This window comes from Symphodus melops, assembly GCF_947650265.1.
Source record: "Symphodus melops genome assembly, chromosome: 6".
NCBI lineage: Eukaryota > Metazoa > Chordata > Actinopteri > Labriformes > Labridae > Symphodus > Symphodus melops.
This window is the reverse complement of record NC_136696.1, coordinates 14,554,679-14,580,984: the sequence shown is the minus strand read 5'-3', so window position 1 is coordinate 14,580,984 and position 26,306 is coordinate 14,554,679. Positions and strand designations below refer to the sequence as shown.

The window sequence follows — 26,306 nt, the reverse complement described above, 5'->3', positions numbered from 1 at the left end:
CCCTCGAGAAGTGCACAGCTCTGAGATCGAAGGACAATTCTGAATACAGTGGATCTGTTGCAGAAAAAACAGTCTACAGATGAAGATAAAGCAGTGGGCTCTGTGCTCTGATCAGTCTTGTTTTGTTGTTTTGTCATGTGGTACTGAATCTCTGGTACTGCATTCTTAGCTGTTCCATGACTTTTCCTTTCAAAGGCATTCGAGGGTGAGAACTGCAGCAGGAAAGAAGAGCCAAGCCACGGACTAAACTAAATGTTTCATCCTCTCATTTTACATTTGCAGCGGCAGATTTACGCAAGTGCCAATTTTTTTCAATGTCTTGTGAATTTTACATTAGTAAATTTTACATACGATAGTGTGTGGCACAGACAGTATCAAACAAATAGATCTAAACACTGTCAGTGAGATGAATCCCATCAGACGATGTTTGGTGACACTTTTTGAGTGGATCGTCTTGTGGCTGAAATATGGTCAAACAAGACTTCAGGGTATTTTTGCATCCAAAAAAGTTTGGACAATGCAAAACATTGTTCAACATAGATCATATAAACTCAACTTCGAGAAGTGGAAAACCAATGAAGCCCATCGCACATACTACCATGGAGACAAAGGTGAATCTATTGTTACAGTCCAAACCAGCACACACAAATTCCATGTAAGTAATGAACCGAAACTAATAACGGCACTGACTTGCTAAAAACTAACAGGAGCTTACTGTGAATTGTTGGTTAATCTTTGAAGGTTGACCTTAAGAGACTCTCAGAGTGCAGCGAGTACTTCCGAGCCTTATCCCAGTCCAGAATGAGAGAAACCTCAGAGGGCCTCATCCACCTGGACCACGTGTCCTCACCTGTGTTCTATAATTTCCTGGAGTTCTCCTTTTATAACAAGTTTGAAGTCCTTCAAGAGGAGTTAAGCTCACACGTCCAGGTATACAGGCTTTAGATCTGCATGTTGACTTATCTGATCTTTCATTTTTTTAATGCAAAATTCTAGATGTGACTCAAACCTAAAACAACCTACCACTTCTCCTCTCCACCCTTTTTCTGCTTCTGGAGGTCGGCAGTTATCTCCTGGCTGCGGACTTCCTCTCAAAGTGCCTGTCAGACCTGTCAGATGTCCTTAGCCCGGGTAACTGTTTGTCCTACCTGAGTCTGGCTCAGACGATCTGCTGTGAGGAGCTGAAGATGACTGTGTTTACCTACCTGAGCAGAAACCTGCTGGAGGTGCCTCACCTCATCAAGTATGCAACACTTAACTGTATATTTCCATGACGAGAATTGTTTTTATTAGCTGCAAAGACTGAACTTTGTGTCTTTCTTCATTTTTGTCTCAATCATACCTTAGGACTCTGAATAAAGAAGATCGGGCCGAAGTAGTGAACCAGAGAACACGGGGAGGCCGATGTCTGTGCTGCCTTAGAAAGGAGAATCTGACTTCCTGGAATGACTCAGAAACAGAACTTGCTCGACATATGTTCACTCTGAAAGGGTCAGAGGACAACGGAGATTGGTGTCCGGTTACAGAGCTTCCTTTCAGAGCTGATAAATGGTGTTTCACTACAGTGGTCCTGTTTAACTACCTGTACATTATAGGAGGCTTCCGGCAGCGTGTGAAAAGAGGCTGGGAGTTCAAGATGGCTTCCTTTAGGTATAATCCATTTAAGGATACATGGGTGGCCACAGCTCCTCTAATCAAGGTAGACAGTAGACAGTCATTTAGCATGTGTAATGACACAAGCATTTCTCTGTCTATTATAAAACACTAATGAAGACTGATGTCATATGTTGCTCCCACAGCACAGACGGCACTTCAGCGCAGTGGCCTGTGAAGGCAACATTTATGCTGTGGGTGGTTGGTACTTGGACTCATTGGTGACTCCAGACTCTGGCACTGCTCTTTATAGCGCCGTGGAACGCTATGATCCATGGGAGGACACATGGAGGTTTCAGTCCTCTTTGTCAATGTGTTTAAGACGACATGTTTTATGTATGATAGAGAATTTGTGCAGATATTTTCTTAATGATTTCCCACCTGTCCAGAAATGCATGTTTACATTATTTGTGGACTAAATAATCTCTGTCTTAGGTTTGTCTCTTCACTGCCACTCACTGACTTCCAGTTCACCATGTCCTTGTCCCATGATGTGCCCCTTGCCGCGAGCCTTGAACACTGTGTCTATGTGTTGGGATGCATCCAAAGGACAGGAGAGAAACTGCTGCTGCAGTACAACACAAGAGAAGGTTAGAGAGAAGAGTACATCCTTGCAAGCCGAGAAGGCTTATTCAGAAGAGTTCTTGAGACACTCATTTGTATGTTTGAAATCAATGTGCTTATGTATTTTCTTTGTCTATTAAGACTCCTGGTCTGAACTGCTTCCCACCCTTACCAGAGCAGATGCAGACGTCCCTGTTCTTTACTTCCTGGGTGCCTCTGAAAGGTTGCTTGTGATTGGTGGGAACAACTTAGAGAACGTGGTGACGTCATTCTGTGTGCATTCACAGAGGTGGGGAGAGGTAAGCCATGATAGAAAACAAACACAACGTCTTCACACAATGAAGGGATAGCTGAATTAAGTGTTTATCAGGTAAAAGATTACTTTCCTATTGTGACTATTATGTATCAAACTAATATCTAAATACTCTTTATTATAGCTGAAATCTTATCGCTTTTTCCTATTAGGTGCACAGGGCAGATAAAGTGGCATTGGCAGGACAAGGGATAGTTGAAGGAGATCATGTCCTGATGCCTTGTATAGAGCACAACACTGTGATAATGATGGATCTGCAAACTCTTTCTCTCAAAGCCCTTTCTCAACTACCAATATATACCCGCTATGAATCTGTATTTTTTCTCTACTTTTAATGTCAAGTGTTTTTATAGTCAACAGTTGGACTAATGCCTAACACCCTTTGTAACTTGTTTGTTGCATTAAACCATTGTTCTGCGAGGACTTTAGCTTTATTGAATAGATTTTTCTTTTAAAGAAGATGCACTTGCTGTACTTGTAGCTTCCTTGTACATATATTTCCTCAAGTCAAATCTCAATAAAATGATCTGGGTAAATAAAGATTATTATTAATTAATAAAAGGATTTACAGTGGATATATTAAAATGTGTGTGGTGTGCAGAGTGTGAATTATGATCTTTTTTTATTTATCCATAATTCTTTCCTTGAAAAAAAAGTCCTTTTGTTGTAACACGTTTCTTTATTGCATTTTAAGGTTTAGCATTATAGCCAACAAATATCAACAACATATATTTTTTCTCTTCTTTGTGAGGTCACAATGCTCTTTTCCAGGCAAAATCATCTGCTTTATAATTTTAGAAGTCATTCATTTGTTCTCTTCAAACTATTCAACCGCTATTTCACAGTTTAATACTGCCTGTCACTTTCAGTCTCTGAATAGGAAATGTCACATTGGTCTAAGTGACATCAAAACACAGCACTGCAGAAGATACAGTTTCGTAGCAGACCTGAAGGCACATGATCCTTGTGGTTAAGCCCTGTCTGTGTTTGGTGTCGTGTTACAAAAAGAAGCAAGTCATGAGAGAGGAAGTGAGTGCAAGAGAGAGAGTGTGTTGTAGGGGAGGAGGGAGACGACAGCCCTGATCTCACTACCTGAGAAGAGTCAATTCAAGGGCACAGGAGTCACTGAGAGCATACGAGCCAAAGTACAGAGGAGTTCTACTGAATCGCTGGCAGAAACACAGTCACAACTCAACTCCTTCTGATTGGATCCAACTGATTCTGGCCTGAAAAAGGTACAAAATGATGGGTCTCTCTTGAGAGAGAGACATTTTTAGTTCTGCATGTACTTGTTTTAACTCTAGATGATTTGTAGCTTTACTATTGTGCAGACTCTATTTTTGAATAGCTTGAAAGTAAAACAAGTCATATGCTTTAAATGAGAGTATTTTTGTTTATTGAAGTAAAACATCAAAGACCTCTGTAATACTCTAGAGTTTATAGCATTCACCCATTGTTTATATTTTCATGCCCATCTGAGGTCTGCACACATGCTCAGCTGGTGTATGACTATATCTGGCCATTGAACTTTGTCCCACTTGGTGACTGTTCAGTCAGATGACATGGAAAAAGTAATCCTAAACTTGTCAAGATGGCTGTTAAAGGGAGTAGTTTGTGAACTCAAAATATACTTTACACTGTACAGATGGAAAAATAAATACTGTAAAGTGAACAGTATTTATTTTTCCATCTGTCATTTCTGAGTTTTACATAAGACCAGTCTACCCTATCACATTCTGAGCAAACACCACAAACATTTCAACTTAAAAAAGGTTGCTTTTACATTGATTACTACATTTCTAGTTGGAAGCCTGGTGACTGAATTACATTTAATCAAATTCTCATGTTGTTTTGTCCATAGATGGCTGAGGCCCATCAGGCAGTGGGCTTCCAGTTCACTGTACGACCAGATGGCGTGGACCTTAAACTCAGCCAAGAGGTTATCAAAAACATCTACCTGTCGGGAGTGACAGCATGGAAGAAGAAAGCCATTCAATTTAAGGTTCAACAGCCAACACTTTTGTTTGTTTGTTTGTTTTTATTCTTCGGTCAGTGGTCAACAAAATCAAATAAGCAAAAAAAAAAACATTTCCATACATAAACAATTTTACAGACCAAAACGGTTTAGGCTGAAGTTAACGCTTATTGTACCTAACCCTGTTGAAGATGTCAATACAAGATGTTGCAAGACATCCAACTCTGTTCTAGAGCTTCATACATACACAATTTATATACATTTATAGATTTATACAGCTACACATGTATACACACATTTATGGCTGTACAATAATATAATAATGAAAACTAATATTTTCCATTGATATTTATATGCTATATTTAATGTTGTTATTATTACTCTCATTAGTCATATTATTAATATTCCGGCTGTTTTATTCTAGAGCGATATATTTCTTTATGACATTGGTGTTAATGTATTTTTAAAAGAGTGAATTGAACAGGAACATCATCCAGGCTGTTCCAAAGCTGAACCCCCCTGACAGACACACATCTACTTATTAAACTAGTTCTCACATTTGCTATCTGAAAAACAGATAAACCTCTGAGGTCATATGGACTCTCCCTGGATTTGAATCTCCCCTGTATATGCACTTAATTTCTAGCTTTGTCTATTAGTGTTGATGAGTAACATAACAGGAATTGATATTCCCAATAACTGTGCAATGAAGACTACTTACTTAACTAGGTTGAAAAATGTTGATTTTCATTTTCAGAATGGTGTTTTGGCTGGAGTCTATCCGGCCAGTCCATCCAGTTGGCTGATAGTTGTGATTGTCATGATGAGCTCCTTGTATACTCGCATAGACCCCTCCCTCGGAATGATTGACACAATCAAGGAGAACCTGCCACACAGGTCAGAAATACATCTCCTGCAGCTCTTTCTAGTATCCACTGAAGTTATACTACATGTTTCTGTTTGATTTCATAATTTACAACATAAGTTACAATTTCTTAACAGAGACTATATGTCAGTGCAAACCCGAGCTGTGCTGAGCTCTGTTCTGTTTGCCACTGGACTGTGGCTCTTCCTCATCTACCTGCTGAGATACACTCTGAAAGCTCTACTCTCCTACCATGGATGGATTTTTGAATCCCACGGGAAAATGAGCACATCAACCAAATTGTGGCTGGTACATTTGTCTTTTTGTCTTTCTCTCACTTTTTCTGAGCCTTGAATAGTTTTTATACTGTTTGCATTTCACCATGACAAAGCCACCTTTTCCAATTGCATCATGTTCAAAATGAGAAACTCAAATGCTTTTATACTGCAATAATCCAGGTTGTAAGTAATAGCCTATGAATGCAGACAATCTGACACGTTGTCATTATAAAGTTTTCTAAGTGATTAGTAAATGAAACTATATGGACGAGAGAAACTCCAAAAGGTCAAAGTTAAGTTAAACATCACATTTCAAAATCATAGGCAACCATTAGACACAGTATAATATTAGCATCCAATCACATCCTATCCAACAACTTGTTAGCTATTAGCCAGGAAGTAAATTCATAAAAAATGGCTTAAAAACTTTGCTTTTGTAATTTATTTGCTTCCCTGTTGTATCATATTACACTGCTAAACTAAAAAGATTAGCTTTAGGTGGCTAAATGCTAACATTAGTTGTTTACAACATTAGCAAGTAAACAACTCTGAATATTCAGGTTCCATTGTCTTTGAAGTTGCTGATCTAATCAAGAAGTATTAAAATGGTGAAGATTTGTCAGACTAACGTTAATATAATTCACAACTTGCAACTCAGCAATTGAACATTACAACCACATTTTCCACACGAGCTTTCCATCATGAGTTTGACAACAGAAGTTAATTGCAGATGTGTTAACAAACCATCTCTGTATGCCCCTCACTTATGGTTAATAATTGAGTAAATGTTTAACATATATATATATTTGAATTGCGTATGTGTTTGATGTTGTGATTATTGTTTGTTACAGAGCCTGGTTAAGATGTTCTCTGGGCGTAGACCACTCCTCTACAGTTTCCAGGCGTCTTTACCCAGGCTCCCAGTGCCCAGTGTGGATGACACAATTCACAGGGTTTGTAATTACACAGTGTTGGGTGTCCCTGACCAGAACACACTAACAATTGAGACCTAATTATGCCTTGAAAGGAATGAAACGGAAAGATGGTACTTTAAGAAAAAATACACGAGTGTTTAGTAGTGGAACAAAAAAACCCTCTGTGGTTTGTCATGTTAGTTTGTTGTCATAAAATCCTTTGAACATTGCAGGATGTGATTGCACTTACTGACTTGCATTGTTAACGAGTTACAGGATATGATTAATTGTATCCGCTGTGCTTCCACACAATAATGTGTCCTAAAACTGTCCTAAAAAACATAAATCTTAATTTCTCCCACAGTACCTGGAGTCAGTCCAACCTTTGCTGGACAGTCAACAGTACCACGAAATGGAGATTTTGGCCAATGACTTTAAAAATTCTAAAGCTGACCTCCTACAGAGATATCTCATCCTAAAATCCTGGTGGGCAACTAATTATGTGAGTAGTGTGTCAAAGTGGTATAACACTGGACTCAAATACTGTTTAATGATAGTTACTCAAAAAAAGTGTTAACTTTATAGGTGAGCGACTGGTGGGAGGAGTATATCTACCTCAGGGGCAGGAGTCCTATCATGGTTAACAGTAACTTCTATATAATGGTAAGATAGACTGTCAGTGGAGTATTTTGGTTTGAATACATAACAGTGACGAAAATATTAAATATTAGTGTAAAAGAAGAACAAAACAATGATTGTCTCTATTTCATGATTTATGTGATTCTTTCATTTTCTTTTTCCTCCTCTATATGTTGAATTGTAAAGGACCTATTGTACGTGACCCCAACACACCGGCAGGCTGCACGAGCTGGAAATGTGGTGCATGCAATGCTGCAGTATAGACGCAAACTGGAACGTGGTGAACATGCACCGGTAATACTTGCATTGACTTTATTCTCTATCTTATTCTCTTCCCTAACCCTAACCCTATTTTTACTCCAATTACTTAATAAGCTTGTAGCTTAAAGCTTAAAAACTCTTCTCACATGGTCACATATAAACAAGGAATCTTTCTGCTATCTTTTTGTCTTTTCTTATCTATTTTAAAACAAAGAATTTATTTGATTTGATTTTCTCAGCTGAGGGCTCTTGGGACTGTTCCAATGTGTTCCACTCAGATGGAGAGGATGTTTAACACTACCCGCATCCCTGGGATTGAAACTGGTAAACAACTGTAAATATGTGGACTAAAGGGAACATTCATCCATCTGCTTATGCTTAAAGATTACCCTGTTACTGTATTATTATATTTCTAATATTCTCCATTTTATCTTTGAGTTTATCTGTCTGCAGAATTCCCCTCATTTCCTGCCTTTTGCACACACCTTTGGTTGTTGTCTTTCCCCTTTAGATATCGTGCAGCACTTAACCGACCGTAAGCATCTAGTCGTCTACCACAAGGGTCGCTTCTTCCAGGTTTGGCTTTACACTGGAGGGCGCCACCTCTTACCTAGTGAACTAGAGACACAATTTCAAAGGATCCTAAATGACACATCAGAACCACAACCAGGAGAACTCAAACTTGCTGCCCTGACTGCAGGGAACAGGTAGGAAATCCAACACAAACTTGTACAACACACACGTAAACATACAGTAAACAAGAAAAAGCAATAAAAATAATAATCCTATTCTCGCATCCTGTTTCAGAGTTCCATGGGCTCTGACCCGGATTAAGTACTTTAGCCAAGGAGCAAACAAAGTGTCCTTGGATGCTGTGGAGTCAGCTGCCTTCTTTCTGACCCTGGATGATGAGCCACAGGGTTTTGACCCTAAAAAGACCCGTTCACTTGATAGTTATGCCAAGTCCCTTCTTCATGGAAAATGTTACGACAGGTAGGCAGAAATATCCAGAGAAGGTCCCTGATATTAGCTCACTTTAAGCTTTAATTGTCTCTTTTCCCTCAGAAAAAAACAAAACAAAAACAAATCTGTGTTCCTTCTTCTCTCACAGGTGGTTTGACAAATCTTTCACCTTAATTTCTTATACTAATGGTAAAATAGGAATAAATGCTGAACATTCTTGGGCTGATGCACCGATAATAGGACATATGTGGGAGGTGAAAATATCTATCAATATTGTGTCATAAAATAAATCATTTTAAGTTTTCATATATTTACAGCTTTCATTCTCTGCCTGTGTAGTATGTCCTTTCAACAGACTGCTTCCACCTTGGCTACACAGAGGAGGGACACTGTAAAGGGGATGTGAACAAAGGCCTGCCTTATCCAACTCGGTTACAGTGGAAGATTTCAAAGGAGGTACAGTAAAACCAAACATTAATCATTACCAGTCACTTCAATGTATTTTAGCACAAAATAAACAGGGATATATGTCTTTTTTCTCTTGTGTTAGTGCCAAGATGCAATTGAGACTTCATATCTATCAGCCAAAAAGATATCTGATGATGTGGACTTCCATGGCTGTTTGTTTAGTGACTTTGGAAAAGGACTGATCAAAAAATGCAGGACCAGCCCTGATGCCTTCATTCAGCTGGCCTTGCAGCTGGCTCAGTTCAGGGTAGGGCTCTGGAATAATACCACCTACATTGTTGCTCACAGTTGTTTTGTGAATGTTTCATTGTATAATTTCCGATTACTTAGCGACTTTTCTCCTTCTGCTTAAAAGGACCAGGGAGTGTTCTGTCTGACATACGAGTCATCAATGACACGGATGTTCAGAGACGGTCGGACAGAGACAGTGCGCTCCTGTACCTCTGAGGCGGTTGCTTTTGTCAGAGCCATGGAGGACCCAGGAGCAACAGTAAGAAGAAGCAATAAACACAAACAAATGAGGAAAACAAATATATATTATTTTATAAAAATAACTACTTGTTTAAAAGTTGAAGGTTCAGGGAAATGATTATGCATGTGTAGTAGTAGAATAAAGCCTTAGTTATCAGGTTTAGAAGTTTCCAGTCAGTGTGTACTGTATGAAGGGTCACACTTTGCTGCTAAGGACTTGGTCACCAAGACCCAGTGACAGTATGTCTCTGAATGTCGATGCCCTGAACTCTGATCTTTCTGCTGTCCTGGCAGGGTTGAGGTGACTGCTGCATTCACAAAAAGTTCTTTTTTGTTGTTGTCATATAAACAGGCTTTTATGTCACTATTTGTGCTGGCTGTCTCCCTGCTCAGAATGCCCAGAGACTTACCCTCTTTCGGACCGCATCAGATAAGCATCAAAACATGTATCGTCTGGCCATGACTGGTTCTGGCAGCGACCGTCATCTCTTCTGTCTTTACATTGTGTCCAAATACCTTGGGGTGAAATCCCCATTTCTGGAGAAGGTAATTTTGTTAATCTTTAATTTGTATAGCTTTGCCTTTAAATGTCTTGCGTGTTCTTTACATACAACATGCAATGTCTTTTTTTCCAGGTGCTTTCAGAGCCCTGGAAGTTGTCAACTAGCCAGACTCCTCAGCAGCAGCTTAACTTAGTTGACATCAACAAGTTCCCCAAATATGTGGGTGCTGGTGGTGGATTTGGGCCAGTGAGTTAAATGATCTAATGTTAAAAGTTACACATATAACATGTTATCCCGATGTGGAGAGGTTTTGTAAAATAATTGTATCTGTCAATTCACAGGTGGCTGATGATGGTTATGGTGTGTCTTATATAATTGTTGGGGAAAACCTTATAACATTCCACATCTCCAGCAAGTTCTCCAGCCCTGACACAGTAAGACCACAAAATAAGAGCATGGTATAAATTACCTCTTTTACAAGAAGGCCATCTGTCATCATGCTAAGGGTTGAAAGTTTGGATGCTATAAGACATAGTCCTACTGTCTTCCAGATTGTAAGTCATGCACTAGTCAATCACTTACAGCTTCTTGACAAATAATAGAGCCAATATGGAGGGATATCTTAACGTGTTTTACTGTTATCAAAACAGTTTGAAAACCCATTAGCCTGAGAAAATAGCTGATGCCAACAATTACATTCAATCATTCCAGGCTAAATGTAGGTTAGCTATCAAGTAGCCAACATTTACTAGCAGTTTTTTTCAACGCTAATATTATGTGGGCTAGTAATTAATCCATTCCTACTGTAACTTGTTAAACTTTAAAACAGTAAGTAGGGAGGTTTACTACTTGCTAGCTAACGCTAACATTATTAGTAGGCTATGGAGGGTTCCTTACTTTGTCAGACTGCAGTGTATGGGTAATTAATTGTGTTAATTTACATTGAAATACTCCCAGGTTTCCCTCTACAGTCCATGGTTGGTGGTCTATGTTGTTTTTGTTGCATTTCCAGTTGCTGATAAATCAGAATGCATCAAAGCTTTTTTGTCAGTGATCGTTATATGGCTTACAACTCAGCAGTGATAAGAGCATTCGAGATCCCATCCTGAGCATGGCCTCAGAAAAAACATAGCTGCTACTTGATGGTTAATATATATCCATCTGTAAAGTTTCTGTGCATTTCTTCAAAACTCAACTTTATGTGCTCTCTCTCTTTCTGTTATTGCCTATTTTTCTACCCTGCAGAATTCATACCGGTTTGGTCAGCACATTTGGAAGGCCATGCTTGATATCCAATCACTTTTCAAGCCTGAAAATGATAAGAAGAGGGCGGAGCATACAAAGCACGTACAGCTGGAAAATGGGAAAAAGCATGCATGATAGACACTGAGATGATTTGCTACATTTGGTTCCATTTGCACATTTGATCTTGAAGTTTTATTGTGTGGTGGGTCACATTATGGGAGCTGGTCATTCCACTTTGTCATCCATAAGAGAATAGTTGTTAGTCCTCTAATTTATTGGTATTTCTACACTTCAGAGCTGTCTTTTTGATGCTAAAAAGGTAAAGGTATGTCCTTTTATGATGGAAAATGTTATTTTTGCAAAGGTTCTTTGCCTTTCCTTGAAACCTTTTCTCTGTGTGACTATAACTGTACTTTTATGTAATAAATGTAAATATAATATTTATATATGGTCTTTGGTTTGTGCATTTGCAATAATATATGCTGAATTACTTTAGTATGACTTCAGTATACCTGGAAATATTAATTCTTGGTTACATACTAGTATCTATAAATCATTTTAATGTCTTTACACTTTAAATAAATTTTATGAACACAATCAGAATAACAATCCTTTGTCAGAGAAGTTTATTTTTAAAGATTTTATGGAAATCATTCATTTTTCCTTTTATCTATATGAACATTTACAAAGGCCATCCAAAAGGATCCAAACCCCTGAGGAAGTCCGGGGGCATGCCCCCCTAGGAAATGTTTTTTTTCTTCTTTTGTTTAAATATCAGCTTTAAAATGTGAATTTACAGATGATTTAATATTCCGACATACTAAAAAAGCAGTGCAAAGAATAAAAAAACACAATTGCTTGCAGATATTTTTGTTCTGTTTAAACTTTTTGAGAAAGTTTCGGTGAAACATGAAAAACCCATGCTCCCAACCATAAATCACTTTTACAAATGGGTTGAATAAGTAGAACAAGGCTTACCATCTTCCACTCAGGGGTGATTTCACGTCACTACACAAATAGGTCTCAGGGAGTCTGAGATACAAAATAATACAGTCTTTAAGTGCAAACTTTTTGTGTCTTCTATCATAAAATGAAAATTAGATTAGATTGAAAACCAGATCTTTTTTAAATGAAAAATGTTGACAAATCTGTGTTGTTTGATTTTTTTATCCAAAATTTCATCAGGTCCATGGTCCTGTTCTGTCATGAACATTTACAATAACTCCGCAATGCTCATTTTTAAATGTAACGGCCAGGACGGGATGACACCGCCCAGCTCGACCGGTCGGAGTCCGGGTTTTTGGTTCAGCTCCTACTGAAGCCACAGCCCTCCAAACTACCCGGGCTAACCAAGCCTTTTTGGTAAATAATATTTACATTTGCCCCCTTTTAGGGGAAGCTCCCACTTCTAAAGCGAAAGACAAACCAGTGGGCTAGTTTTTTGTGGTTAAACTTCGTCCAGGAAATGTCAGTTGTTTTAAGATAAGATATAGAGTTACCTGTAATGATCATAGACTGTAAATGTTCAGATGAGCAGAACAGGCCTGCCCTCTAGTGGAAGTGGGCGTTATTAAACCACAGCACGTTTTTTTGTTTGTTTTTATGATAAAAAGGTTATAGACCTTGGAAAGCATTGTATTTAATTATTGATATTAAAATGATTTTTTGAATAATTTTTAAAATCATCCCAATCATAGGCAATGACGTCAGAAACTCTCTAGTTTTCCAAACCAGTGGGACCACCCTGAAGGCCTCTTTGAACTGTCAGTTTACTGGTAATTCAACTTGACAGACATAAGGGCCTGAAGAAAAGAAATTCTTATTTGGAGTTTTTTAAATGTAGTTATCAACTAATAGTATGAATAAAGATTACCTTTCATAACAATTTACATAGGCTGTGTTTTAAAACAGCGGTTCCCTGAATTGTGTTCTGATGGAAGCAATAAATTGAACGAAACAAAAAAAGAAACTGTTTGACAAGTATTTTCCAGGTACATACTGTAGTCTCTCTCAGTCCGTCCTTAAAAGCATATTGAACTGGAGAAAAGGGAAGCCTCTTATGTGATATAAAGTTTCCAAGTTGGGCATCCAAAATATAAAGCTTAAGTTGTATTACTGATAGAAAATGAATAACATGTTTTTAGAGTAATTATGATCTGCAAATGGAATGTGATGAATTAAAAAGGGGCTATTCAGTATGCAAACTTTATGTGGTACTTTGAAGGGGGGCCTCTGCTTATCTTTTATGTGCTGTTAACAAAACTAGCTATAGAGTCATTACACACTGACTGGCCAGTTCTCTCTATCTAAAGAAAAAAACATACAACAGCATCAACATGCGACAAACATTCCCAAAGAAATAAAGCCAGGCAGCTCTTTATTAATCAACAGATTTTATTTACAGAACAGAAAAAGTTGCAGGTGGACTGTTTAACAACATTCTGAGAAGAGGAAAACATTTCCTCCCCAGAGAGAGAGAATGAATGACTTTAACAGCAGTGAATTGAATAGAGACGTATTAGTCAAAGACCACTCGCAACGGCTGAGAGTCAAGCCTTCATTAAACATTTGGAGTTTTATTTCTCAACAACCCAGCTTCTCCTATCACTCAGATAGGTCTCTCAGCACACCATCCCTTGTCACAACTGACAGCTCCAACGTCACCACTGCCTTGTGAAATAAATGCCATGGGTGAAAGTAAACCAAAAAGCAGAGACGTTAGTATGGCAACAGCACAAAAGATAAACATATAAAAGACTGGATATGGTGATAAAACGTGTGCTAAAACTAAAAAAAAAGACAAAAAAAAAAAAAGAAAAGGTCCTTAAAGTTCACCCTCCACTTAACACTCCCCCACAACATCCACAAGCCTACAGTTTACATTGAGTGGTTGAAGAAATTAATTTAACAGTGGCAGGCTCAATTTGGTTTTTAGTCATATCACTTGTATTTTATGCAGCCAGATGTGATTTACTTTAAGATGAAGTAGGCTTAACATAGTTTCTGCATCCCTCTTGGTCATATACAGAAGAAAATAACGGTCCGCCATTGGTTAAGTGACTACGTACAGTGGGCTAGTAGTAGTAAGCTACTTTAATAAGCAAACAGCAAAACACAAGAAAACAAAGTAAAAAGGAAAGTGTTTAAGTATACAATATTGACCACATGTAGCCAATACCCCCTCCCCATTCCACTGCTTCAAAACAACCACTTTTCTACCAGTAATGTGGTACTTAGGACACATTCCCCAAACTTCCCTACCCCCTGAACGTGCTTGTGAAAGTAGCAGTTGGCAAAAGCCTACAAAAAAAAAATCAATGGACAAAGAAAGCCAGCTGAGAAGATCTAACCTTTGCCCATGCATTTCAACAGTAGTGAGATAGGACGACGACGAGTCATGTCATTACTAGTGTGTATTTAAATCACCAATTTTCAGCAGTTGTTTTTTTTTTGTTTTTTTTCCTTTACAATATATTCATGTTTATTCATAATACATATGTATTTATATATTTAAGACTGTGTCCTTTAAATGCAAATGAAGTCAGAAGAGGTCTTGGCAGAACATGAGGACTTCCACTTGAATCTCCACTTGTTGGGCTGCTTTACACTTCATTTTTGCTTCCAGCATAAATCCTGGTCCATGTCTTGGCTGTAAAGTTTACAAGAGACAAACATGATTTGACCATGGCACACGTCAAAAACACAGCTGTAAACAAAACAGCTCTTTGTCGAGAGCTTGAAGTAACCAAACAAAACATGGGGCAGACTCGGACAGAGTGGGTGAAGCTAAGTGCTAAGGGAGGCTTCAAACTTATTGCAGAGCAAGTTTGAGCAAAGCTCGGTTAATTTCAAAGTCAACGCAAAAGTACCATTTAATTCATAAAACTTAAGGGAGAAATGTTCAAGATGTTGACGCCTTTCTGCCCTGACATTGTCCTGACTGCCTGAGCTCGCATTAGATATGGTTTGTCAGGAAACAGTGTTTAATAAATAAACAACTTCAGAAGTTGTTTGCAGGTCACGTTTGTTCTTTTAACTCCAAAAATCTGCATCATGATCGTTATTTCTCATCTTTTATTAAACCAAAATGTGTTTCAAGGGGTCATAGCTCTGACAACCTAAATACAGTGGACTACAAGTGAATGGAGAAAGACAGATGCATCTGAGGTTTAGGTTTTTTCATTCATCCTCAAAAGGCAAAGCTGATAAGCTGTTGGTTAAGCAGCCCACAAAAAAAAGATCTTGTAGTCCTAACAAAAGGTCAACTCACTTTGCTTTAAGTTTGACACTGAAAAAGACACGTGTGTTTCTAGAGCTCACCTGTTTCTATGGCTTGGACTTCATCAGACTTCCATTGCTCTGCGACATCATTTGCTAAAGGATCATCTGGGTTGGGTGCACTGAGTAATGCCTGGATTGACAGCAGCACTGTGCGAATCTGCAGAGCTGGCGACCACTTATCTGAGAAGATCAAAAGGAAAATGGATTAATGAGACAATAGAATCCTATTTTAAAATGCTACAGAGAAAAGGGAAGATAGAGTTTAAGACAACTTAATAAACAGCAGCGATGCATCTATTTTACGCTGCCGGGGTCGTGTGGAGACAGTGCAGAGGAAATGAAGTATTGGCACAAAGTTGTAATGAGGAAAACAAATGAAACGTAAGAGGCCATTGATCTTTTTATTGACTAGTGCCTCTCTCCACTGCCAGGCAAACAACACATGACACAATACAGGCATGATTTCTTACACTAACAAGCCTGACTAAACATGCCAAAGGTAAATGGAAAAACAAAATACTGTTAACTCTGATTACTGCAAAGACTTACCTTTCAAAATGTCCAGACATATTCTTCCCAACTTGTCAACATTGGGATGATATATTTTGGTCATGAAGCGTACTTTAGGAGCTGCCATTGGGTATTCCTCTGGTAGAAAGAGTTCGAGTTTAAATGTGCCCCCCTCAAAAGGGGAGTCCTGTGGTCCAGCAATGACCACATGAAAGTAGCGGGCGTTGCTTTCATCTGCCTCTGCTTTGATGCCTGGGACAGGCTCCACCATCAAACGCTGAGTTTCCTGTAACAGAAAAATAAAGACATTTCATTCATTGAAAGGTATTATGTTACCGTTCTTCTTCCCAAGAGACGATTTTAACGATGAATGCTCATCAGTAAAATATGAAGAAAAAAAACGACCGCACAAGCTGAGGAAAGGGAATATACTCAGTTCAACTTTTAAAATGGATGCAGCACACGGCAAACGTCACAAGTCAGAACCAATCTACAATCCTACTTCCTTTTTCATCATCAGGCTGCTGTGATTTGATGACTGCAGACACTGTAGCCTCTAGACCCAAAACACAGTGCAGTGTAACAGAACTAATGCAAATGAAGATAGAATCAACTTATGCACAGCATTTACAAAACACCTGCTGCAAACACAGGTTCCCAAAGGAGACCGAAACTGCGACCGCAGCTTTTACAGCTTTCTTGTTTCCATGGGTTGTGACTCGAAGCAACTAAAAATAATACTGGCGTAACATCCTTTGAAAGTTCTCTCAGAGTACGTGCACAGAAAGTGAAGAAACAGCTGAACAACCACAAGGCCTAAAAAATGTAAGCAAGAGTTTGAAATGTTTCCTTTCTTCCTGCGATGCTCCCTCCAGGATTTCAAACACTTTTTGGGGGATTGTTGCGGCCTAAAATACCTGATTTGGCAACAGCTTTTCCAAAAAATTGCAATGCATGTTGCGATGTTTTTTGCAATTAAATTGCGGCAGGAAGCAAAAATTGCAAAATAGTTGCGATATTTTTTTTCATTTATAGATTTACTTTGTGAGGCACATTCATCTGCCTCACTCAGTCACACACACACACACACACGCACACGCACACGCACACGCACACACACACGCACACACACGCACACACACGAAAGGTGCTGTTGACTTCACATTTGCTCTTTTAATGTCTGATATTTCCTGTATTTTATACCTTCCTACAGATCGTCTCTTGTACCCAGATCGTCTATGCTCCGTGTCTGCTGGGTTAAAAAACAATCTCATAAACGATTTTACTCACATGCAGTAAAAAGTGACGGAGCAGTGTCAGCTACACAGTGGCACTTTGTCAACAAACTGTTGTCATGGAGACAGGACGGACCTGCAGTGCTTTTCTTAGTAGCACAAACGCTTCATGCACACTCTCCTGAGTGCATATAAACAGGGAAGTGAGTTTGGTCCGTGGCCACTAAACTTTGGTGACATACACCTCGCTGTTTTCACAACTTCCTGGAGGGACTGCTCTATGAACACTAGTATACATGATTTGATTTGAAATGCACTGGTCCTGAGGTGATGACATCATTAAACGATTGGCCTCATGTAGTAACTTCAGCTGTGTGTGTGTGTAAATATATATATTATATATATATATATATATATATATATATATATATATATATAATGGCAATTTAATTACCATGAAAAGGAATTCACAACATAAAATGATGAAACACTATCAAGACATCATTGCATTGAGCCTGCAGGGCCACCGTACAAGACAGATGCTTTCTACACCTGTTCCTTAAACTGCAGTAAAATGCACTGAATGAGTGCTGGGAGATGAACTGATCCTAATGAGGGATCATGATTCCATGTGTCTAACATGATTATTAATCTTTGGGTCATTTTGAGTCAATACAGGTAGGTGAAGTGTTCATTCACACAGCACAAACAGCCTGTTAGTCAGCTTTGCTTCTTGCATGAATGTGAAGTACTTGGTAGAGAACACACCTACTTCCTGATGTAAATCTATATTTAGCTGGTTAAAAAAATGTCTTGAGTAAAAGAGAAAAAACAAGTTAAACTAAAGCCCCGTTTCCACACAGCAGTCCGGTATGAATCAGTACAGTTTGATTTGATTAAGCCTGATCCCATTTGTGTTTCCACAGCCACCCGTACCCAGCGCCATATAGTTGTCATGGAATTTCTGTAATTCCTTAGTTAATGTGTAGTGTTAATTCACTGTTGCTGATGTCCATCATAACTCAGCTTTATCTAGACACCGAGGACAGCTGGGAGAGTCATCGGCTCCTCCTGATATCTGCAAGGATGTCTGGCAGAGTTGTTGTTCGCCCCAGGGTTCTTGACGTCATAGATTAGTCTAGGTGGGTCAATGTGGCACGACCCTGATAATGGTAACATCTTTTGAATAAATACAGAGCCTTTGGAAGTGTCTGGCATGTCTGGTGTATGTTTGAGCATGACACTGAACCACGAGTGTGATGTTGAATCATGTCTCCTGCAGTATTCATAAACTTTCATCAACATGAGCCATCTGAGTCTAAGGAGTCTCAGTGTGTGGAGTTAAATCTTGATCATTTCCTCAACAATCGTGACTATATGGCTATATCACTATATGACGCTGCCCCCCACACTCTATTTGGTAGGCAGCGCATAAGCCGGATGACGATAGCTGCTACGTAATAACATTACATGATTGCAGCTAACCGCTAACAGCTAACTAATAAATTCCACAAAGGATAAAAACGCTTCACGAACAAAACCAACAATGGAAGACATCCAACAATTCATCTACTCTGTCACTGTCATGTGACTCTTTATTATAAAAACTCAATCAAGCTTTGTTTCAGAGAAGGCTGTGTGCAGCGAGGAGAAATACAGAAGTAATCAGCTGTGTGTTATTTACTGTTGTAAGACGGGAAGTGACGATTCTTCCGACCAATCAGCGGACTGCAGAGTTTAGCTCCACCTTTTCAGGTCGGCTCGATACCCCAACGGAAGGGTCCCAAAAAGTAGGTCGGTGCGGAATGGTTTTTTTGGGAATCTTGTGTATGGAAACATCACAAAATGTGCGCCGTACCGAGACAGACCGATAAGAACCGCTCTGTGGAAACGGGGCTTAAAAGGTACAAACACAACAGTGAACCTACAGTTCTGTTATCGTCCAATGATGAGCAGATTGTAATGTAACTGTAATTGTAAACGTGGTGCAAATTATAAATAGCTTAGAAACAGCTAACTTAACAGTCCAAACAACAAGCATCCTGTGTCCCCTAACAGCACAGAAGTGATGCAGATTTTCAGACTCAAACTGCTTTGCATTGAGTTGATAAACTAATGGCATTCATGACTTGGGACTATGATCTTCAACAAAAGGCTCAGTGCTGTGATTTTGAAGACTCTTTGTGCAGTGCTGGTGAGATACTTTTTTTTTTTTAGAGTGGACACTCTGACTCAGCCACAGCAACAATGGAGACTAGGAATGTAATGAATCACTCAACTCACGATACTGGGTTCACGATACGATTCTTTCATGATTTTTTTTTTGTGCAAAATGAGACGAGAAAATTCCGACTAAAAAAAGATGACTTTAATTTTTAATGAAAACACCTCTGCACCTCATAATCTCTTTCGCTCTTAAACTCGTTTGGGTGAGCTGCAGCTACTATGGTAATGCCTACTTGTTACAACCCACCACCTCCGCCCTACAGCTGCTGACGCTCACCCATCTCAAAATGCCAACCAAATGTTCTGAAGAAGCACACACCCTAACCATGAAAAGAAAGCAGGTGACGTCTCTTGTAGGTTGCATGAGTCATGAATGAAACATTTGAGAGGATGCCTTTAACTTATGCAATCATATTTTTACTAGCTTAGCCTGCTCTGATCGAATGTGACTGACATGTACAGCCCTTGTCATTTTTTGGCATCTATAATTCCAGGTCCATCCTTTTTGCAGCAGATACGCGACACACCTCACAAATACAGGCAGAAACGACATGTTAAATAGTGGCATTGACTTAAGCTTGGCAGAGCCAGTAGCATCCTTGTTTTGGACGTTCCTTTCCTGAACATGATTGGGATTCCTGAAATGTTTCAGATAACCCATAGACAAAACCATGCAGTGAAAACACAGACAGGACAGGGACTCCCAGTCCCATTCACACGCTCTGAGGGCTCAAGGGCTCTGACCGCTAAGTACTCTTCCTATTTTTCCCATCTTTTCCCACAATGCTGGTCTGCTGTTTCACCCACCTGTACAAGCTTCTCTGAGAAATTGGTGCTCCTGTTTTCACTCTTAATTTAATTGTATCCACCACTATTTCCCCATCCAGTGCAGATTCTGTGTGAAGGTATAGTCTGGTGCTTTGACCGACTTACTCCCTGAAACCTCCTTACTGCCTTTTAGACATGCATCAGCCGATCGACAAGTACTGGTATAGAAACAAATCCCAAAACAGGCCATGTGTTCACGCTACAAACCACAAGTTGCACATTGATTAAATATGATTAATGTTAATTTTTCACATATACACAAGTTGAATTATTCTAGATACAATTGTTGTGAAGAGACCATTAAAGCTCCATAAATTAGAGAGATAAAAGTGAGGCTATACTAAATAGCATAAATTGAAAACGTTTCCTGATAATAATAATATATAATATAGAAGTAGGGTGTGACTTTTGTCATGACCTGGGAACATACATTATCGCTTTACATCACAAAAGACTGACTGAATAAATCTACTATTCAGTGGTCTAATTAAAGGTTTCCATGTGAGGTTCTGAAATAAAAACACTTATGATATTTTGATTAAATGTATAAATGAAGACAGAGGATGTAAAACCTTTAACTCAATGTGAAGGCTACTTAAAGCCTCTTAGGATAGATTAGAAAAACACTTTATTATACTAAACCCACTGGGCCACAGGACAGATAGACAAGATAATTCACATAAGAAAATTATAACTTATATATAAATATAAATAAACGTGCCTTGCCTTATAATCTTATTAATTATAACTGTAATATTTAAAACTACATTTATGACCAATTCAAGGTACAAGCATTAATCCTCAGCTATCAACCAAATTATGAAACATTTATGTTAGTGTTAAATAATTACACGGAATAAATACTTCCTCATATGAAGTTAATGTTTGATGTGACGTATAAATTAAAGGTTTAGTACGGACATTATGAGGCTAAGAGGCTAGCGTTAGCTCAAGCTAAACAACGCTAACAAACTAGCCGGTGTTAGCGTAGTTAGCTACCCATTCAATCGTCACAAAAACCCACATCAATGGCGACTTTAGACCAATATACTGCATGTAGGTGCATTTAGAAATGTACATTCTTGGCAGATGGCACATTTAACTGCAGATTTACAAAGTCTTTATGTAATTTTGACACACCAATGAGCACAAAAATGAAACGGAAGTTAGTTTATCGGACCACAGTTAGCTGGAAGCTAATGCTACGCCACAATATGTAGATCACTAGAGTTCAGACCGTGTGGATTAAGCAGAGGCAGATCATTCACACATACCGCTGCTCAAAGCGCAAAACACATACCTTTGTGATCCTGCGGGGCAGTGCTGTCATCTTGTCTTAGATGAGAGATTTTAGCTTTCAGTGCTTTTTTCTGCCGATGGTGTATGACTAGCCAAACACACGTCTTCCGGGTTGTTTACGTCACGAGAGGAGCTGGAAGAACAGGAATGATGGACACGATGTTTTCACTTTTATCAGGTAATAGGATCAGGACATGTAGAATGTGTGTTGAAGTCCTCAGTACTTTCTATCTGAAATCCTTGTTATTTCTGTTTATATATATATATATATATGTGTGTGTGTGTGTGTTTATATATATATATATATATATATAAACACACACACACACACACACACACACACATATATATATATATATATATATATATATATATATATATATATATATATAATATAAACCTTTATTTAAGCATATAAACAAAAAAACCTTGAATTTCCCTCGGGATCAATAAAGTATCTATCTATCTATCTATCTATCTATCTATCTATCTATCTATCTATCTATCTATCTATCTATCTATCTATGGTCTGACATTGTTGACTTGATACGTGCATCGACCAAAAAGGCTGTCTGTTATGGCTACAGCAGTATTTGCCATGTTTTCCTTTATTTTGTTTTGTATTGTTGTCTTTCTATTCTTTTTTGCTCTCCAGGCTGAATGGGGACTATAGCTGAGATTGGACAGAGTTTGGGGCTCCTCCCCCTGACAGATCTGTGTGGTCAAAAGCATTGTCTCTTTGGGAGTTAGGCATCAGCAGTGCAGCAAAGTAACAGCAAGCTTTTTCAAAATTGGAATAAGAAGAGATCCAGCATGCAATTCCTATCCCAGCATAGTTTAACAGGTGGGTGTGTAAATCTATAAATGGTTTCTATTTGAGCTAAAATTCTGTATATATCGGTGGATCGAGAAATATAAGCTTGATCTTGATTGTTTTTGAATTGGGAGTATTTAATAGCCTATATTTTATTTGCTTCAAAACACTGGTGATTCTTAATTCTAAATTTCCATTTTAAAAAGTGTATTCTAACTGTCCAGACAGAGTATGCAACTTGGATAAAGCTATTCTCTGTCAGTTTACTAATTTCCTAACACAGATCTTGTCTTTTCACCCCATTTTACCCATAATGTAGTATCATCAGTGTGTTGTATGTTCATTACAGACACAAGGAAAACAACCAAGTGTAATATCTCATCCTTTCATTATTACTCGTGTATATGTTCTTACAGGTGCACAGTTTATACTTATTTAGTGCAAACACCAGTTGACAAATTTGACCTCATGGGATTTCAAATGTATCGTTATCGGCAATATATTTTAAAGTAATACATAAAGAATATTTAAAAATATACACTCTTATGAAAAGATTATCTTCATCCTAAAATCAAGGGTTTTCCTGCAAGTCCAACTAACTTAACAGTAACTTTAATATACCCTTTGTAGAGGTATCTTTTAGCAATCTGCTCTACATCACCTCACCAACCATCAAAGTTTTCCATTGTTCATCACACACAAGAACAGATGAACCAGTAGCTAATCTCAGTCAGTGACTCAGTGCACAGAGTGAACAGACAATATCAGCCACATTAGAGTGCTTGTTTTGAGTAGCAAGATTGTTCTTGACAGGTCTTGGTCCGAGTTTCTTATTTCATATAGGCTACAGAAATGATGGGACAAACCTTGTCTGGTTTAAACCATGTCAACAAAAACATGTTACTTTTATCAATATGTTTTAGCAGTTCACCCTTAACGGTAACTTTTTTGTTTAAAAAAAAAAACTTTATTTAAAGAATTTTAAAAGACCTTAAAAAAATTACAAGAATTTTAGCACAAAAAAGTCAGAAAACATACATGTTTTAAAAAATCTGCTATTCCTTGAAAGCAAAAGTTTCACAATTCCAGCAAGATTCTTAATCTTTTCCATGTACACCATGAACCTACTCCTTAAGCCAATCAGCTTGGCAAAGACAACGAACAGGATTACAGCCAGCATGACTGTGTACTGTACATAAAACAGTATGTCACAATCTGAAACACGAGCTTCACCTTTCTGTTTAACTTTCTTGTTTTCCTATAAAATCAAAAAGGAACTTTTTAATTTTGAACTTTAGGGGGACCATTAGGTAAACTTGGTTTTCTTTTGCTATAGTTGGGCTAACTTTTTCCAGTCTTTGTGCTTTTCTAAGCACAACGACAGCTGCTGCCTGAAACTTCTTCAACAAATCTTCTTATTTATGTTTTATTAAATTAAGTAAGTAAGAAATTGACCTTTAACTACTATTACCCATCAGAGTCCAAACCACCAGGTTGTGAACTTCCCATTAGCTGCTACATTTTGCATATCAGTGTATTATCTTGAATAATTTATAATACTGTATGCTGTTTGTAAATAACACTCTTCCTTTGATTTCTTCCTGTTAGCTCAGTGGGGCTACCTGGCATGTGTACTCATCATGATCTCTTGCCTTCGACCAGTTTCCCCCGTTCAACCCCCTCCAGTGGCGGTAGGTTTCCGCTCTGCTTTCTCTGCCACACAAACCAACAGTATGGTGGGGGGCAAGCAGAAGGCAGTGACCTTCAACAGGCTTACAGTCAACATTGGCGGGGACTTCAATCCAGACACCGGACTTTTCCGCTGCCGCATCCCCGGGGCTTATTACTTCTCCTTCTCTGTGGGGAAATTTCCAAAGAAAATGCTCTCTGTGATACTGGTGAGGAACGGAGAGGAGGTGCAGGCCATGGCATACGATGACTACCGCAAAAAAGGAAGGAAGGTTCAGAGTCAGAGCGTCATGATCAGTTTGAATGAAATGGACACTGTGTGGCTGCTTTTACAGCAGAGTCCACAGTATGCTTTGTACAGCAATGCAGGTCCGTACATCACCTTCTCTGGTTACCTCGTCTACCCAGACGTTTCCAAAAGCAGCCTCATCAGCAACCACCTGTCCACATCAGGGCTGTCCTTCCCAAACTGCCCCCCTCAGGCTGATCCGTGGGGCAAAGGTCAAAGCTTCGATCAGCCACGGTCTGCTTTCTCTGTGGCACGAACATCCACTCTCATGGGTCAGAGCAGTCGACTGCAGGACAAGCCACCTCTGACCTTTGATGTGGAATATGTAAACATCGGGGGACATTTCAACAGAACCTCCGGGCTGTTCACCTGCCACTTTCCTGGTGCATACTTCTTCGCTTTTACTATAGGGAAACACCCTCGCAAGGCTGTTTCTGTAAAGCTGATGACTGGGAAGGGTGAGGTGCAAGCGATGGTGTTTGACGAGGACACATCTAAGAGACGGGAGATGCAGAGTCAGAGTTTGCTGCTGTCTCTTCGGCGTGGTGACAGTGTGTGGCTGTACAGTCAGCAGGATGAGCGCTATGCTGTCTACAGCAATCAAGGGAGGTACACCACCTTTTCTGGCTTTCTGGTTTATCCTGAAGACACTCTTACAACTCCCACCCCCCAGGACAGAACTCCCATCTAAATGTTTAATGGTGTCTTTTTGTTTTAAGATAGTTTAGAGAGATAACACAATCTGATGTTAAATGTAGATATATGTAGGATATATAAATGTGGATAAGGCAGAACATACAGTACAACTTTACACATGTTGTCATTATTATGCAAACGTTATGTTTTGTGATGGTAATTTGAAGTAGGGATCAAATCTGTTGCCAATTAATACCACACGATGGTGCCAGAGGACAAGTATGGATATAACCAGACTGCAATGAGGTTGTTTTGTCTTTGAAGTGCAATAACTGTAAGACATCATAAACTACTGAATGATTTAGTAATGAAAGTAAATTGTGGTTGAAAGAGATATTTACTGTTTATATGTTCTGCATTAACTAGAAAATTAAAAATTGACATGTAAAAAGTTGTATTGCATGTAAGGAAAATTATGTAAATGGTGTATAGTTAATTAACATTTACTTACTGTAAAAATTAGATTTAGTAATGCATCATAGTCATGTCAGAGTTGATAGTCATGTTATGAAACTTAAATGTTATGGATAAACCTATATATAATCCATATATGTTTTATGTTTAATGTTTATTTCAGGAAAATAATAAATAAATTCATACATTTCATGTATTAAAAAGAATTTGAATTTGTGTTGCACTGTATGCAGAGTATATTCACTTCAGCTAAATCCCACAAGAGGGGGTGCTGTTATATTAAACATCTGCAGATAATAAGAGCCGTAATGTTATATAAAAACAGCTTAACATTATCTGTGAAATTGCTTTCATAGAAAAGAAAGTAAGTAGCATATTGTAGTAAAATGATTAAAAAAAAATGTATAATGCTTTTTATAGGAACTCAAAGAGACTTAACAAAAAATAAACTAATGAATACAAGATAAGAAGTAGCAACCCTCTTTGTTGTTTACGTTATCATTAAATGGCTCCACTTACACAAATAGTTGGTCAAATGACAGTAAAGAGTCAACTATGTCAACAGTTCCTTTGAATAGACTAATTCTATGAATGAATCAACAATAACAAAGTAATTGCTGTTAAAGAGAGTATTAAAAACACCTGTCATGTCGTGATACACCTTTTTTAAAAACCACAGTAACCTTAAACAGTGATTTAATTTCAGTTAGGTTCATACTATTTACAATGAATGACACTAAAGGTGATGCTACTGTTGGATCATAGCTATGACAGTGGTTCTCAAAGCATCTCTCTTACAGACCCCTTATTGAAAAAGTTAGACCAGACACCACCATGTGAGATTGTCCCAGGGTCACTCTTCTCATTTAGCTTCAAGAGGTTATGTAGGAAAATACATAATCAATAACACCTT

At 38.5% G+C, this 26,306-nt stretch overlaps 4 protein-coding genes across 5 annotated transcripts; 3 read left to right on the top strand and 1 right to left on the bottom strand.

Moving 5' to 3' along the window:
- The first annotated feature begins 32 nt into the window (after window positions 1-32).
- LOC306825932 (kelch repeat and BTB domain-containing protein 11) lies at window positions 33-3,394 on the top strand. 2 transcript variants are annotated; one of them, XM_079346916.1, is made up of 8 exons: window positions 33-611; window positions 742-930; window positions 1,059-1,243; window positions 1,348-1,699; window positions 1,800-1,945; window positions 2,089-2,243; window positions 2,359-2,516; window positions 2,683-3,394. In XM_079346916.1, the coding sequence occupies exons 1-8, from the start codon at window positions 468-470 to the stop codon at window positions 2,863-2,865; spliced, it is 1,512 nt and encodes a 503-aa protein (XP_079203042.1). In that variant the 5' UTR covers window positions 33-467; the 3' UTR covers window positions 2,866-3,394. The 2 variants fall into 2 exon arrangements, with proteins under 2 accessions (XP_079203042.1, XP_079203041.1); XM_079346915.1 differs by having other exon boundaries at window positions 33-655.
- A 171-nt stretch (window positions 3,395-3,565) lies between these two features.
- On the top strand, window positions 3,566-11,558 carry cpt1b (carnitine palmitoyltransferase 1B (muscle)). Its single transcript, XM_079346914.1, has 19 exons — window positions 3,566-3,765; window positions 4,392-4,532; window positions 5,263-5,402; window positions 5,508-5,679; window positions 6,500-6,601; window positions 6,927-7,064; window positions 7,148-7,225; window positions 7,388-7,495; window positions 7,702-7,786; window positions 7,974-8,169; window positions 8,270-8,455; window positions 8,574-8,679; window positions 8,765-8,881; window positions 8,976-9,140; window positions 9,249-9,383; window positions 9,758-9,910; window positions 10,000-10,113; window positions 10,209-10,301; window positions 11,113-11,558. Exons 2-19 carry the CDS (start codon window positions 4,392-4,394, stop codon window positions 11,245-11,247), a joined length of 2,364 nt encoding a protein of 787 aa, XP_079203040.1. The 5' UTR covers window positions 3,566-3,765; the 3' UTR covers window positions 11,248-11,558.
- Window positions 11,559-13,488: 1,930 nt separating this feature from the next.
- Window positions 13,489-21,609, bottom strand: ube2na (ubiquitin-conjugating enzyme E2Na). Its single transcript, XM_079345527.1, has 4 exons — window positions 21,493-21,609; window positions 15,943-16,189; window positions 15,433-15,573; window positions 13,489-14,761 (listed from the first exon to the last, which is right to left on the bottom strand). Exons 1-4 carry the CDS (start codon window positions 21,520-21,522, stop codon window positions 14,715-14,717), a joined length of 465 nt encoding a protein of 154 aa, XP_079201653.1. The 5' UTR covers window positions 21,523-21,609; the 3' UTR covers window positions 13,489-14,714.
- Window positions 21,583-25,585, top strand: c1qtnf13 (C1q and TNF related 13). The gene is made up of 3 exons (XM_079345523.1): window positions 21,583-21,669; window positions 22,147-22,335; window positions 23,914-25,585. Exons 2-3 carry the CDS (start codon window positions 22,305-22,307, stop codon window positions 24,972-24,974), a joined length of 1,092 nt encoding a protein of 363 aa, XP_079201649.1. The 5' UTR covers window positions 21,583-21,669; window positions 22,147-22,304; the 3' UTR covers window positions 24,975-25,585.
- The last annotated feature ends 721 nt before the right edge of the window (window positions 25,586-26,306 follow it).

What these genes read in the sequence shown, in the direction of transcription:
- cpt1b (XM_079346914.1), top strand. Translation starts at nt 4,392, where the DNA reads ATGGCTGAGGCCCATCAGGCAGTGGGCTTCCAGTTCACTGTACGACCA. An exon ending in CATGGAAAATGTTACGACAG is followed by an intron (nt 8,456 to 8,573) that starts GTAGGCAGAAAT and finishes CTTCTCTCACAG; the next exon opens with GTGGTTTGACAAATCTTTCA. An exon ending in AGTTCTCCAGCCCTGACACA is followed by an intron (nt 10,302 to 11,112) that starts GTAAGACCACAA and finishes TCTACCCTGCAG; the next exon opens with AATTCATACCGGTTTGGTCA.
- LOC306825932 (XM_079346915.1), top strand. Translation starts at nt 407, where the DNA reads ATGAATCCCATCAGACGATGTTTGGTGACACTTTTTGAGTGGATCGTC. An exon ending in AGTTAAGCTCACACGTCCAG is followed by an intron (nt 931 to 1,058) that starts GTATACAGGCTT and finishes CTGCTTCTGGAG; the next exon opens with GTCGGCAGTTATCTCCTGGC. An exon ending in CCATGGGAGGACACATGGAG is followed by an intron (nt 1,946 to 2,088) that starts GTTTCAGTCCTC and finishes TCTCTGTCTTAG; the next exon opens with GTTTGTCTCTTCACTGCCAC.
- c1qtnf13 (XM_079345523.1), top strand. Translation starts at nt 22,305, where the DNA reads ATGCAATTCCTATCCCAGCATAGTTTAACAG. An exon ending in ATCCCAGCATAGTTTAACAG is followed by an intron (nt 22,336 to 23,913) that starts GTGGGTGTGTAA and finishes TCTTCCTGTTAG; the next exon opens with CTCAGTGGGGCTACCTGGCA.
- ube2na (XM_079345527.1), bottom strand. Translation starts at nt 21,522, where the DNA reads ATGACAGCACTGCCCCGCAGGATCACAAAG. An exon ending in TGCCCCGCAGGATCACAAAG is followed by an intron (nt 16,190 to 21,492) that starts GTATGTGTTTTG and finishes TTTCTGTTACAG; the next exon opens with GAAACTCAGCGTTTGATGGT. An exon ending in AGTCCAAGCCATAGAAACAG is followed by an intron (nt 14,762 to 15,432) that starts GTGAGCTCTAGA and finishes TAAACTTTACAG; the next exon opens with CCAAGACATGGACCAGGATT.